The 15,132-nt window shown below is 42.3% G+C and overlaps 1 protein-coding gene across 24 annotated transcripts in view; it reads right to left on the bottom strand.

The window, feature by feature from the left end:
• Window positions 1-7,689, bottom strand: part of FNBP1 (formin binding protein 1) — a 120,328-nt gene extending 112,639 nt beyond the window's left edge. For 23 of the 24 annotated variants that reach the window (XM_089535200.1, XM_089535201.1, XM_089535199.1 and 20 more), the window contains exon 1: window positions 7,264-7,566. In XM_089535200.1, coding sequence (XP_089391326.1) covers window positions 7,264-7,293 — 30 coding nt within the window. In that variant the 5' untranslated portion in view covers window positions 7,294-7,566. Of the gene's footprint in view, window positions 1-7,263 lie in introns of all 24 variants that reach the window. The other variant, XM_089535216.1, reaches the window with a different exon arrangement.
• Between the last annotated feature and the right edge of the window lie 7,443 nt (window positions 7,690-15,132).

Here is a 15,132-nt window from a genome sequence, read left to right as displayed (position 1 = left end):
CACTGGTTTTAAATGTTCGAATGCATTTCTGGCCACCACCAAAACCTATGTGCATGCAGGCTCAGGGATGAATCCGACAGTATGCCCAAGCTATGAACCTGAGATTTCAGGGGAAGTGTAACCCTGTCCAGCACAGTTTCAATCTGAATCCCTATTTTCCGATTAGCCTTCTGACTGACCAGGAGAAGCTCTGTTTTGTCTGGATTAAGTTTCAGTTTGTTTGCCTTCATCCAGTCCATTACCTGACAACAGACACTGGTTTACCATGAAGACAGCTTCCATTAGATGGAAAGGAGAGACAGAGTTGAGTATCCTCTGCATATTGGTGATACTGAAGCCCAAATCTCAAGGTGACTTTTCCCAGTGGTTTCATGATGTCAAACAGGATGGATGACAAAACAGAACCCTATGGGACCCTACAGGCAGGAGTCGACCAACATCATCTTCTGGGTTCACATCTCTGAGAAGGAATTGAGCCAATGTAAACCAGTGCCCCCAGACTCACTCCAGAAAGGTAGCCTAGAAGGACATCATGTTTGATGGTATAGAAAACTGCTGAGAGGTCTAAGCAGAACCAACAAGGACATACTCCTCCTGTCCAGTTCCCTGCATAGATCATCCATCAAGGCAACCAAAGTAAAGGAGCCCTGGTGGTACAGTGTTTAAATTATGGTACTTGCAGTCACAATGTTGTGAGTTCGATCCTTGGGACGCCAGGTTGACTCAGACTTTCATCCTTTTGTAGGTCAGTAATATGAGTACACTTAGGGAGTGCTTAGTTCACTATGAAGCGATATAGAAATGTACAGTGCTAAAGTGCAAAGCTGTTTGGGTTCTATAGCCATGCCTGAAGCCAAACAGAAATGGATCGAGATTACCCATTTCATCCAGGGATCTCCGGAACTAAGAGGCCACCAAATGCTCCAAAACCTTGCCCCCAAAAAAGGGATACTAATGACAGGCAACCCTGCCAAGAACCCTGCCTTGCTGAAGGCAAAACATTCACCACCTTTTTTTTTCACTTAGCCAGGCCCATTCCAGCGGCTTTCAATAAGCCGCCAAGATTTCAAGCCCATAGTCAAGGTCTACAGGATAGCCTACAATGAAACTGCTTTAGCCAATTAGAAACAACATTAAAATAACTTAAACTTAAAAGCATACTAAACAATCTGTCAAGCAAAACAAGACCGTTTTAAACCAGCAAAGAGTTTTAGATCATTTAAAAACAAGAATATGCACAGATTTGGATAAAATCAATTGAGCCCAAGGGCTTTAATGAAGATCCATGTTTTTATCTGGCACCAGAGTGACACCAGTGTCCATGCCATTTAGGCTTCCAAGGGGAGAATATTCCATAAATGAGGAGCCATAGCAGAGAAAGTCCTCTTCCATATTCTAGTGCAGCGGAAGGATTTACCTACAAGTCTGGACAATGGCTCTGGAGACCAGGGTTCAATTCCCACTTGGCCACAAACCCACTGGGTGACCTTAGGCAAGTCACATGCTCTCAGCTTCAGGGGAAGGCAATGGCAAAACACCTTTGAACAAATCTTGCCAAGAAAACCTCATGATAGCTTCACCCTTAGGGTCACCATAAGTTGGAAATGACTTGGAGGCACACAACCCATACATACACACATAAGATATTTACAGATCATGATGCTAGACCCCGTGAGGTTGTCCAATGAAGCTGAGTGAAAGGGGAAAGGAGACAGAGAAAAGGAAAATAATTCTCACACAGCATATCATTAATTCAAGGAGTTCACTCCCATAAGGTGCAATGACAGTCCTCAAATGTAGACAGCTTTGAAAAGAGGAAAGGAAGAAGGCTCACAGAAGAAGGGAGAACTATGAATGGTTACTAGTTGTGACATCTAAACACAATATCCTTTGTAAGAAACACAATGATGGATGAGTTGAAACACAGGTAAATTGCGTCATACCTAGTCACACACCACTGGTACATATTCAGGAATTACATACTCATAGAAATGGAAGGGGCCACAAGGGCTATCCAGTCCTACCCCATTTTGCCATGCAGGAATATATAACTAAAGCCATTTCCAAGAGATGCCCATCCATCTACTGTTTAAAGACCTCCAAAAATAATAATAATGAGAGTTCATCACCCTCCAAGGTAATGTGTTCCACCATCAAACAATATGGATGAGGGTCTCTCTGGAAACAACGGCAGGGAGTGAAACGGGACCTTGCAAACTGAGGCTGGACCTACCAGTAGGCAGGGCAGAGTTTGCAAAAGTTACTTTTTGGGACTACAACTCTCAGAACCCCACAGGTAGTATGGCCAGCAGTTGCACCCTGGCTGGGATTTTTGGGATTTATTCTTTAAAAATAACAAGTTTACATGAGCTAATGCAGGATGAGGCAACCATGTCAGGAAACAGATTGTGGCACAAAACGGCAAAAAACGGTTTGTTGTTTAATCTGCTGCCGTATTTTGACGGCTGAGGATGCAGGAAGAGGGGTTTGTGGGATTTTCTGACTTGCGTGCCAAAATAACTTGGCTGCTTTGAGTTAGCAGATGCTTGTCAAAGTCAGGTTTCTTCATAATGTTAGAACCCAATGAGGCAACACAAGGTAGTCAATGAGAGGAGAATCAAGGTGGACAAAAACAGAAGTACTTTTCATACAGCACACCCTTAATTTAAAGAATTTGCTACTGGTATTTCTGGCCATGTACCAGAAAAGCTATAAAAGGGGAGAACAAGGTGAGACCTATCAGTGGCTCCTCATCATGACAGCTGCGTTGTGAGAAAATGCTGGATAAACCAGAATGTTGGGAAGCTGCTGCACATCTTGTCATTTTATCACCCTCTCTGTTTAATTTCTAAACAGCACATGCCATAGAGAAAGCTGGATTAGTTACAGAGGAAGGAAGCATGAAGACTGGAGGAATAAACACCAACAATTTAAGGTAGACAGAGGACATCATACTACTAGCAGAAAAGAGCAAAGACTTGGAATGACTGCTGAGGAATGTCAGGGAAGAAAATGGAAAAGCAGGGTTGCAGCTGAACATTAAGAAAAATAGCAACCACACATGATTTAAAGTGGATGATGAAGACAGTGAATGGTCAAAGACCTTCTATACTTTGGTTCGGTCATAAAGCAAAAGGGAGACCATTGTCAAGGGACCTGAAGAAAACTGGGACTTGGAAGGGCAGCTATGAAGGAACTACGTAAGATTTTCAAGTGTATAGACAAAATCATTTAATACCAAAGTCAGGATCATCCATGCCATCATATTTCTGGTTTTTACGCATGGTAATGAAAGCTGACAGGAAGAAAATCTCAGCTGAAATGTGGTGCTGCAGAAGAGTTCAGCAGAGACCATAGATGGCCAAAAAACCCAACAGATGGGGGTCCAAAAGCAGATCAAGCCTGACCTCTCCCTGGAAGCTAAAATGACTAAATTGAGGCTGTTATATTTTGGACATATGAGATGAAGTGATTCACTGGAAAAGATGAAAATCCTTGGTAAAATGGGAGGCCTCCTAAACAGTAGAGAGAACTTCCTGATGGTCAGAGCTGTTCAATAGCAGAAGATGCTGCCTTAAAGATTGGTAGAGTCTCCTTCTTTGGCGGTTTCTAAACAGAAGCTGGATGGCCATCTGTTAGGAATGCTTGGATTGTGTATTCCTACATGGAGGAATGGGACTGAGCTGGATGGCCCCTCGGGTCTCTTTCAATTCTATGATTCTAGGAGGAAAGTGTTTGCAAGACTTGAGCAGGGCTGTGGATAACAGGGTAAGTTAAAGCTCACTGGAGAGCAATGAAGAACAAGAAAGGATTGGAGGGAGTGCAGTTTCTTGTTCGGTCTCAGGCAGAAAAAAATCTTTGGGTGGGCCTGAGTTTTCAGAGCTGAGGTACAACCCCAATGGGCAGCTGTTCTGATCCGGCAGGGCTCTTCTGGTGGAAATCTTTCCATACCATGTTTGTCGCAAGAATCTCAGAGAATCTGGTTGTTGCAAAAGATTCTGGGAAAGCTTCTATGACCAATGCATGAACACACAAGGTCCTATCTAGCCATGCAACAGTGTGCTGTAATCCTGAGCTGGACCGATTGTGCCAGTTCAAATTGCAGGTTCTGAGGAGTCTTGTCTTTTTATATTTCCTGGATGATAAGGCCCAGCAAGCAGAAAAGAAATGAACCAGAAGAGGATCTGACTCAGAACCTTCACTTCCTGATGTGTTCGGTTTACATTTAGGGTTTTTTGTTTGCAAAACGGAAGAACACTACGAAGTGGAATATTCCGCCGAAAAGCTAAAGCGATACAGTCATTTCTGCTGCCTGAAGATTGTATCTTCTGGAATTGTAGTTTACACAAGGCACCAAATATTTTAGGAGAAACAAGCCTTGTACAGTGTGCCGGAAGACTCTTCCTTGCTGATGTTCTTGTTGTTTTGAATGTTTTATGTTTTTAACTGGTTTTAATTTTAGGATGGTTTAGCTGCTTCTTAACTTGTGTAACTTGTGTGAATTGTTAACTATGGCCTGTTACAGACTGCCAAAATAAAGCTGCTTTGGGTCTCTTTGGAGGTATGCTGTTTAAATGATGCATGCATCCTAAGAATCCAGAAGCTGCACCAAAGCTGCACTCCAGTGCTTAGTAATGGAGTGTGGCTTTGGCGTGACCTCCGGACTCTTTGGACCCATGCATCATTTAAATAGCATACCTCCAAAGAGACACGAAGCAGCTTTATTTTGGCAGTATGTAACAGGCCTATGTCTCTTTTAACTGCTGTATATCTTGTGGGATTTTGAACTAGTCACAGAAGGGAATCTTGATGGAACTCCACAAGCAGTCTAGCAACCAAATCAATTTGCATTTTGATTTAACTTGGTCTTAACTTCCTTAAATCAATTACCTTTCCAGCCTTCCCAAGAGCTTGAGACAGAGTTCTTGGTCCTTCTCCACAACCACCCTGCAAGGTAGATTCAGTGCCTGACCCAAGTCAGATCATGGTTGATGGGGGGGATTTGAAACCAGGTCTCCTTATTCAACTTTAGTGCCAATTAAAAGACTTAGGTAGGAAATGGGTATAATTTCTTTAAAGAGCAAGCATCATTTTTCATGTAGATTCAGATCCTTTATTCTGGACCATTTGTAGGAAGGAGGTAAGGGACTGTCTGATTCCAAAGCCCAACCATTAAGTTTTTAGACTTAGAAGCAAGCTTTACCTCTCTGTGTTGCTACTACTACACACTACCTTTTCTGGAACTAAAAAAGGGACCAGAAAACCATTCTCCCCTGAATGTCAAAACATGCCTCACACAAACAGGAGCACCCAACAGAAAGGTATTCTCTCTGCTCTTCAGCCTTCATATCAATTGTAAGGGGTCCTTTCCTCCATAGCAAAGTCTGCTCTTTCTGCCAAACTGCTGCAAAACAACAACCCAACAACTCACCAAGATTTCAAAATCTGATTTTTCTGGTGTTGCTTCTACACAGTAAAGACAAAAAAATAACAACACACCATTGGTTTGTGCCTCTCCATTACCTGCTGAATTTCTAGTCCTATTGGATCATGAAATGACTCAAGGTCTTCAAGGGGGGAAAAAACAGAGATGGCTGGAAGGATACAAATGGATGATGGATAGATGTAAGCCTTTGTTGATGCTCAGGGAGCTTGGAGCCAGAAACCACAGCATCCTTGCATATCCTTCACTCGCTTTATCCATCACAACATGTTAAATTCTGGCTCAATTCTGGCTGCAACCACCAGAATCTTTCTCTGGACCTAAACCACTTTTTCAAAGGATGGCTGTTTTATTTCATTTTTGTAAAGATGGTATTCAGAAAACCTTCCACACACATATATACACATACACACACCCCTCTTTCCCCTCCCTCTCTGCCTCCTCCTCCTCTCCCCCTCCCTTCTCCCCATTGCAGTCTGGGGTGAAAATGCTGCAGATACTCAGAAAGCCACCCTTATTTCCTTCCTCTGGGTTGAGACATAACCATTTTGAACAGGGAACTTAACCATGCTCCCCTACTGCTTGCTTGCTTTTTGAAAGCCTCTCTCTACCAGCCTCACCAAGATCGTTCAAGAAGAGGAAACATATACATATACATATACATATACATATACATATATATATATATATATATACACACACACACACACACACACACACACACACACACAATCTGATTGAATGATACATATCTAAGGCTTGGGGACAGGCTCTGACTGCAGCTTCCCTTTCTCTTTTTTTCCTCCCAGCAGCAGAGGCAAGAGAAGGAAAAACAGAAAGAGAGGCAGAAAGAAAAGAAAGCAGTGAAGGGAGGGAAGGAAAACATTGCAGAGGCAAAGGTTTCCTCCTGAGCTCCCAACCACCATCACCCCCTTTTTCCCCAGCAGGCAAAAGTGGGGAGCTTGTTCCCAAGGGAGAATATATATATGTATGTGTGTGTATTTCCCCTTGTGAACAAGCTCACCACCTTTCCCTGTATACACACACACACAGTTATATTCCATGCACACACAGATATACTGTATTCCTTACACACATATATATAATTCCTTGTGAACAAGCTCACCACCTTTGCCTGTATATATATATGTGTGTGTGTCTGTGTGTCTGTGTGTGCATACACACACACATATATATATTCCTCCTTGTGAACAAGCTCACCACCTTTCCCTGTATATATACACACAGACATTCCTTACACACACACTCACACACATATATATATATTCCATATGAACAAGCTCACCACCTTTCCCTGTATATATACACATTCCTTACACACACACACATATATATATTCCATGTGAACAAGCTCACCACCTTTGCCTATATATTTATGCACACACACACACACATATATATTCCTCCTTGTGAACAAGCTCACCACCTTTCCCCATATATATATATATATATATGAATACACATATATATTCTCCCTTGTGAACAAGCTCACCACCTTTGCCTGTGTGTGTGTGTGTGTGTGTGTGTGTGTATACACATACATCATTTTGGGAGGGGTTTAACTTTCTCGCACCACTTTCAAAAAGTAGCATTTGATCTCTGGCAGATTTTGGAGCAGGGGAGGCAAGAGAGGCTTTGTGCATCCTGCAGGAGCAACTAAGCAAAGGAATCATGTCCTTTTGCTGCTGCTGATCATCCAGGGAATAAATAGCCCCCACCCACACAGCGAGCCTGCCTTCCATCCTCATCTCCATGCCATGCCATGCCCATGCCATCCCTGGGGTGGTGCATTTACTTACCCAGAGCTCTGCCCCCCAGCTGCTGCTCATGGTGCCTGCAGATCCAGCCAGGGGTCTGGGGGGAGCCCGATGGGGAGGGATCTCAAGCCTCCAGGGCCCAGGGCCCCTTTTTCTTCCCTTGCCACCCCAGGAAAGTGGCCAGCACCCCTCCAAGGTGGTTGCAAAGGAGGGGCATAAGGTTGCCAGGAGCACCTCCTCTCTTTTCTTTCTTTGCTTTCCTTTTCTTTTCCTCCTTGGTCTTGTCTTTCTGCTTTGCTCTGTGGCTTTGGTAGAGTTGCCTCCTCCTCCTCCTCCTCCTCCTCCTCCTCCTCCTCCTTGCTTCTTGCAAAGGGAGGAAAAGATGGCCAGAGAAGAAGAAGAAGCAGCAGCAGCAGCAAAAGCCTTGGCCAAGAGGGAGGGAGGGCTTGACAGCTGGGGAGGGGGGGAGAGATGGCACTGCGCATGCGTCAGCCCTGGGGGAGTGAGTGAGTGTGTAAAAAAGGAGGGGGGGTCTTAGGGGGAGCCATGCGCAGGCGCAGAAGGGGCCTCCCTCCCTGTGAGCCAAACAATGCGCAGCAGCATGCATCACCTTCCATGCAACTCATCATCTTTGCAAAGCATTGCATAGTCCCCAGCAATAGGGAATGTGGCTGCTGCTGTTGCAACATTGCAAACCCTTTGCAACCACACACAACCAAGGGGCTCTATGCACTACTACTAGACCTAATATTACTACAACTACAATTACTATTACTATTACTACTACTAGCAGGGACTATGACATCATCTTCCCCCTCCCTGCGGGATTCCCCTTTTTCTTTGCAATTGCACTGTGTCTGCAATCTCCAGAGACTCCAGAGAGGCATGGGTTTGCCTTAGCAACTGTGTGTGTTTTGGATGCAGTGGGTCTTCCTTGTAATTCAGATATTTGGGATGCTGGCACATGAAAAGGCATTTTTACACACAAAAAATATGGGAACATCATGGCACCACAGTATGAAAATGCTCCTGGCTGACCTGGGACAACACTTTCTCAACGTTGTTGTTGTCATGTGCCTTCAAGTCATTTCCAACTATCATCATCATTATCATTATTATTGTGCTGTTATTTGCCTTCAAGTTATTTCCAATGTATGGCAAGCCTAAGGCAACCCTATTATTATTAATAATAATCATAATGATGGTGATGATGATAATGTTAATGTTGCTTGCCTTCAAGTCATTTCCATTTCCAACTTATGGCAACCCTAAGGCAACCTTATTATTATTATTTACTTATGTTATTGTTCTTAATTACCTTCAGGTCATTTCTGACTTATGACAACCCTAAGGCAAACCTATTACTATTATTATTATTATTATTATTATTAACTTATGTTATTGTTTTGCTTGCCTTCAAGTTATTTCTGACTTATGGCAACCCTAAGGCAAATTATTATTATTATTATTATTATTATTATATTCCTATCTTGTTACTTGCTTTCAAACATTTTTTACTTACAGTGACCATGAGGCGACCCTATCGTAGGGTTTCCTTGGCAAAGCCAGTGTGGTGTAGTGGTTTGAGCATTGGACTATGACTGTGAAGACAAGGGTTCAAATCTTGGCTCATTTATGAAAACCCACTGGGTGACTTTGAGCAAGCCTCGCTCTCTTAGCCTCAGAGGATGGCAACGGCAAACCCCCTGGGTTTTGTATTCTGTGGCAGATTAATAGATGAATTATGGGTGAATTTATCATAGCAAAACACAAGAGGGACGGATTCCAAAGACAACAATTTCTGACCCTAAGGAGAACCTATCACTTAGGAGTTTATCACACAGGAGGAATTTCTCTTAATTTCAAATGAAAAGAAAGTGGAGCCAGAACGCATTCAGGTGAATTCGCTAATTCAGCAAATTTATGGGAATTCGAATTGCGTTAGAACTGACTTCCCATTGCCCGAAAATAGCTTGCCATTGCCCGAAATTGTGTATGATCACCTCTCACACATTATCGTGACACCCCATGATTGCGTTCGGACTCACTTCCCATTTCCCAAAATTGTGTGTGGTAGTCTATCACGCAATAACGTTAAACCCCATGATTGCATTCGGATTGCCATTGGATTATACTTCCAATTTCCCTTGTCTGATAACATCCGGAGTTTTCTTGGCAAATTTCTTCAGAGGTTGTTTGCCATTGCCATCCTTTGAGGCTGAGAGAGTGCGCTGAGTAGGTTAATGTGACTTGCCCAGGATCATCCAGTGGGCTTCATGGCCGAGCGGGGATTTGAACCCTGGTCTTCAGTGTCATATATTCTAACACTCAAACTATTACACCATGCTGACTCTCTTTACTGTGTTATAATTGTTATCATGACGGAGGTTTCTTATTTGGATAGTCAAGGAACATCAACTCCTGTATGCCTCATTGTACTGGATCTGAGATGCACTGTTTGTTGGTTATGTTTGTTTCAGTAAAACCTTAAGAAACAACAACAATAAAAAGTGATTTTAAGAATTCAATAACAACACTGTGGGTGATAGTCTTCTTTCAGTTTTTCTAATCTCTCCTGTCCAGATTCTGGCATAGGTGTTGTTTTCCCCAAAGAGATCTAGGTCACAATACACATTGAGTCCCAGGCATTGTGGTTGTATCGACCCCTGTAGATAATGCTGTTTGGTTTAGGATATAAATCATCATTTCCCTTTGCTAGGGATTGGTTTTTAAAAACACATGACTGTTGTCTCTCTCCTGGGATGGAACTAGTGGAAACATTTTGTCCTCTCCAAACAAAATAAAAGCATTAAGCACAATCTCAAAATAATATCCATGTGGTTTGTGGAGAAACATACACACCAGAACAGGAAGCAGATAATCTCTGTTGTTATTAACTGCCTTCAAGGCTGCATGGACACTGCAGAAATAATCCAATTTGACACCTCTTTAACTTTAACTTAATGCTGTGGAATTCGATTCCCAGAATTCCATAGCATTGATCCACAGCAGTTAAAGTGGTGTCAAACCGGATTATTTCTGCAGTGCAGATGCACCCTCGACCCATGAATGAGAGATGTCTGAGTCTTTAAAATAATCTTAAAGTGTTGTAGATAACAAATGCCTCCTTCCCTTATGTTGTTTTTAAAATCAGATGAGGTTGGAATTGCCAAATGACCAGGAAAAAGACACTCCTTGGCACGCCTCTTGTACCTTTGAACAACAGCCTGAGGTTTCTGGATCAGCAAAACCTCTGCTGGGTATTCCAGTATATAGACATCTTAATATATATATATATATCATCATGACACTTGCTAACACCACCAGAGAGGACTGCTGTTAAAAGGAAGAGTGATGGTGGAATACTGAGAAGTTGTTAAGCCTAAAAGGATCAGAACAAATGTGTCATTAAAATAAATGAGAGCCTGTTCATTCTCGATGCTGGCTCATCCCTGGTGAGGACTGCAAAGTTTTTAACTGGCATCGTAACCATTGCCTGTCCAGTAAATAGCCCCACAAACAGACATTTATAGATGTTGTTTTCCTGGCATGGATATAAAGTGGCAAAGAAAGCATTAACTTCCAACATTTTTCCACGTCAGGTCGCTGTCAACTGTTCGTTGTTGTGCACCTTCGAGTCATTTAAGACTTGCGGCAATCCAATCGTGGGGTTTTCTTGGCAAGATTTGTTCAGAGGAGGTTTGCCATTGCCTTTTCCTGGGCTGAGAGTGTGTGACTTGCCGAAGATCACCCAGTAGGTTTCCATGGCCAAGCAGGGAATCGAAGTTTGGTCTCCAGAGTTGTAGTCCAGCACGCAGACCATTACTCCACACTGGCTCTCGGTTTACCAGAAGAAAATTGCCTTCATTATCCTGTGCCTTTGTATGCAGGAATAAAAAGATATGCTTTTCACAGGCTTACAGACTTGTATTAGCAGGCAGCAGGATTGCCAGATCTCAGGGTTTGGTCCTGGGTCTCAAGTCTGAATGGAGATGAGAGCAAATTCTCCACTCAGCTAAAGGCAAGAGGAAAGGGCTGGATGCAAACTTCCAGCTCTTGCTACAACGTCCAAGGCTTTCTTGATTTCTTGCTGCAATTTACAAAGAGTATCCAGGGGTCTATGGATATACTGATTTAGGTCTAATCTCCACTGTAGAATTAATGCAGTTTGACACTGTCATGGCTCCATCCTAAGGAATCCTGGGATTTCATATTTAAATCTGTTATCAGGAAACCATGAACACCTCTGGCGGGATGTGTTGAGGAAATATAAGTTTGTTTGAACCTTGTGATCTGTTTACAGACTATTCTTGGGTTGATCTTGTTGGGTTTTAATCTTAATCTTTTTATGCATATTTATGTATATGTTTATAAATAAAAGGGGGGGAAGGCAGAAATAGTTAAAATCAGGGAGTAGTGATGCGAATAACTATTAAATTTGCTACATGAGGAATGTGATCTTGGGCCAAGCGCCTACATCACAGTTCTTTACAAATCTGAAATGCTGTGGCAGAAATTACTGTCTATACTCATGTGTAAATCTATAAATTTTAGTCAAAAAATTGACCCAAAAAAATCTGAATTGACTTATCATAAAAGTAGAAACCATCTGTCCTGGAAGCACCACTCTTTAATCCATCCATCCTTCAGTTTGAACACAAACAGTTATACCTCCTGCAATTTTGTAAATTCTTTGGCATTTTCCCCTTTGCTTCATCCTTTAGATCTTTTGTTACAGGACCCTAAGTTTTACTCTCAACTTATCCATGAGGGATATAAAAATCTATCATTTTAGCCCCCAAACCTGCCCTCGACTTATACATGAGATCAACATATAGTCAAATATATACAAATACATTAATCTCTTTTGGTGAATTGCAAAGTTGTGTATCTTGGCATTTGGTAAAAGTGCTCCAGTGCGCATTGGGCATTTCTAATGCACATAAGGCACTCCTGTTGTGCTCTGGCACTTCCTAGCTGATGTACCAATATGCATTGGGAAGCAGCCTGCCATTCATTGCTCCCAAGGCACATTTAGCCATGTTCCATCCCTCCCCATTGCTCCCTGTTGCTCAACAGATGTTTGTAGGTTGTAATTTCACAGTAGCCCCAAAGTGAATATGAATGGTGTGAAACTACTCAGTTTTGCACACAGTTACAGTCAAAAGAGAGCAACGTGGTTTGAGTGTTGGACTCAACTCTAATGGTCAGGGTTCAATTCCCCACTCAAGTATAAAAGCCCACTGGGTGGCCTTGGGCAAGTCACACTATCTCAGCCTCAGAAAATGGCAATGGCAAATCCGTTCTGAAGAGCCTTGCCCAAAAAAAGCCCTATGATAGGTTCTCCTTAGGGTTGCCATAAGTAAAAAATTACTTGGAGGCACACAGCAACAATAGTTTTATATATATATATATATATATATATATATATGCAAGCCTTGCCAAGAATACCCCATGAAAGAATCACCTTAGGGCCGCCATATGTTGTAAATGACTTGAAGGCACACATCAACGATAAGTAGTCAAAATACTAAGGCATCAGATCCCATCTAAGCAAGGTCAGCCCTAGTTAGTACTTGGATGGGAGACTGTCAATGAATACCAAGTGCTGCGGGTTCTGTTTCAAAGGAAGAAACTGGCAAAACTACTTCTGACTATTCCTTGCCTAATAAAACCTGATGCAATTAATGGGGTTGTCATAAACCAACAGATTACTTGAAAGCACATGCAGCACACAGGGCCATTTCGTAAGACATAAGTCTCAAGCAGAGTGCCAGGTTGATTAATTTATGAGCTCTACTTAATGGCTTGATTAACCAATCAATTATATTTGCATATGGGTGAAAACAGTTCTGAAGCAAAAGCATACTTCCTATTACATATTCTTGGTACATAACTGAATATCCTAAGTCTGCTCCCATCTTTCAGGTGCTTTCTAAATGATGATTGTTAAGACAGAGATTTCCATGATTTGCCATACTTGCATTAATATGAATCTATCTATCTGCTGCTGGATTTGGGAGTGGGATGAGGATTATTTCAGTCGGGGAAAGCTCAGGAACAGAATGCAAGCATTCCATACAGAAGTGACAGGTTTAATCTGCAGCATTTCCAGCTAAAGGATCAGGTACTCAGTGATGGGTAAGATCATTATCCCAATAAAATCCCAAAGGAACAATGAGAGTAAATAATAATGAGCTAGATGGAGAAATAGTCTTAAAGGGAACTTTTCAATGTTGTTTTAATTATGTTTCAGATTAAGCCATTTAACCAATTGATTGACCAGCTAATAAATGCTGCTTTAATAACTACAACTACAAAATGATTATTATTTGCAATTAAATTAGTATTGACATGTTTATAGGGGAAATCAGAAAACCAACTAACTGTATTCATATGACCCCTAGTGGGCATTATTAAGACAGCAGGGAAAGCATTCTGCACCTTAGGGAGCTGGGGATGTTTAGCCTGGAGAAGAGAAGGTTAAGAGGAGATATGATAGCCCTGTTTCAATACTTGAAGGGATGTCATACTGAGGAGGGAAAAAGCTTGTTTTCTGATGCTCCAGAGAACAATGGATGCAAGCTCCAGGAAAAGAGATTCCAGCTCAACATTAGGAGGAACTTCCTTGCAGTAAGGGCTGTTCGACAGTGGAAGACACTTCCTTGGAGTCTCCTTCCTTGGAGGTCTTTAAACAGAGGCTGGATGGCCATCTGTCAGGGATGCTTTGACTGAGAGTTCCTGCATGGCAGAATCGGGTTGGACTGGATCAGGGCCCTTTTTGGGGCCTCTTCCAACTCTATCATTCTATGATTCTATAAATCTCAATGAAAGAGAGAGTAACACAGAACTGTAGAATCATAGAATCTTAGAGCCAGAAAGAACCGCAATGGCCATCTAGTGCAACCCCTGCCATGCAGGAATACACAACTAAAGCACCCCTGAGAGATGCCCATCCAACCTCTGCTGAACTGCCTCCGAAGATGGAGGGTCCAGCACCCTCTGAGGCAGTCCAATCCTCTATTGAGCAACTCATACAGTCAATGTATCTCTTCTAATGTCTTGTGGAATGTATGTTCTTCTAATGTGAATTCATTCTAGTTCACATTCTAGTCTCTGGAGCAGCAGAAAACAAGCTTGCCCCTTTTCCTACATAGCATCCTGTCAGATATCTAAAGATGACTATCAGTCTTTATATATACTTAGATTATGGAATAGGAAACATGCTTAGCAGATTTGCAGGTCACATAAAATGGCAGAAGGGGGAGAGTAGCTCATACCCCATTGGATCGGACCTGGATTCAAGATATATATTGTACATATATATTATATTATATACATTATATATATTATATTATATTATATTCACACACACACTATATATATATATATATATATATATATATATAATTTTATATCTCTATATATCTCTATATTTCTATATAGCTATCTATATCTATCTATCTATCTATCTATCTATCTATCTATCTATCTGAGGCCATAGGGTATATCTACACTGTAGAACAGTGGTCCCCAAACTCTGCCCTTTAAGAGCTTTTGGACTTCAGCTCCCAGAAGCCTCAGCCATGTTGGTCAATAGCCTGGGATTCTGGGAACTGAAGTCCCAAATCTCTTAAAGGGCGCCGTTTGGGGGAAACCACTGCTGTAGAAATAATGCAATTCGAGTTGCATACATGTGAACCCGGAACCTCCGCGTACGTCGGACTCTACTTTTTCCTATTTCTATGTGGCACGAGAGCCATGACGAGGCGCGCTTTCTATTTCCGGGCGGGAACTTCCGGCCGCGTGTGTGAGCGCTGCGTCTTTGTGATCTACGTGCGTCGACTCCGCCCAGCCGCTTCTCACGTTCCCCTTTGACCCCGGAACTGGGCGTGGCCTGGGCGATGTTGA

Source organism: Sceloporus occidentalis, unplaced genomic scaffold (genome assembly GCF_023333645.1).
Source record: "Sceloporus occidentalis isolate IW3139 unplaced genomic scaffold, rSceOcc1.0.p SCAF_8, whole genome shotgun sequence".
NCBI lineage: Eukaryota > Metazoa > Chordata > Lepidosauria > Squamata > Phrynosomatidae > Sceloporus > Sceloporus occidentalis.
This window is presented reverse-complemented; position numbering and strand designations above follow the sequence as displayed.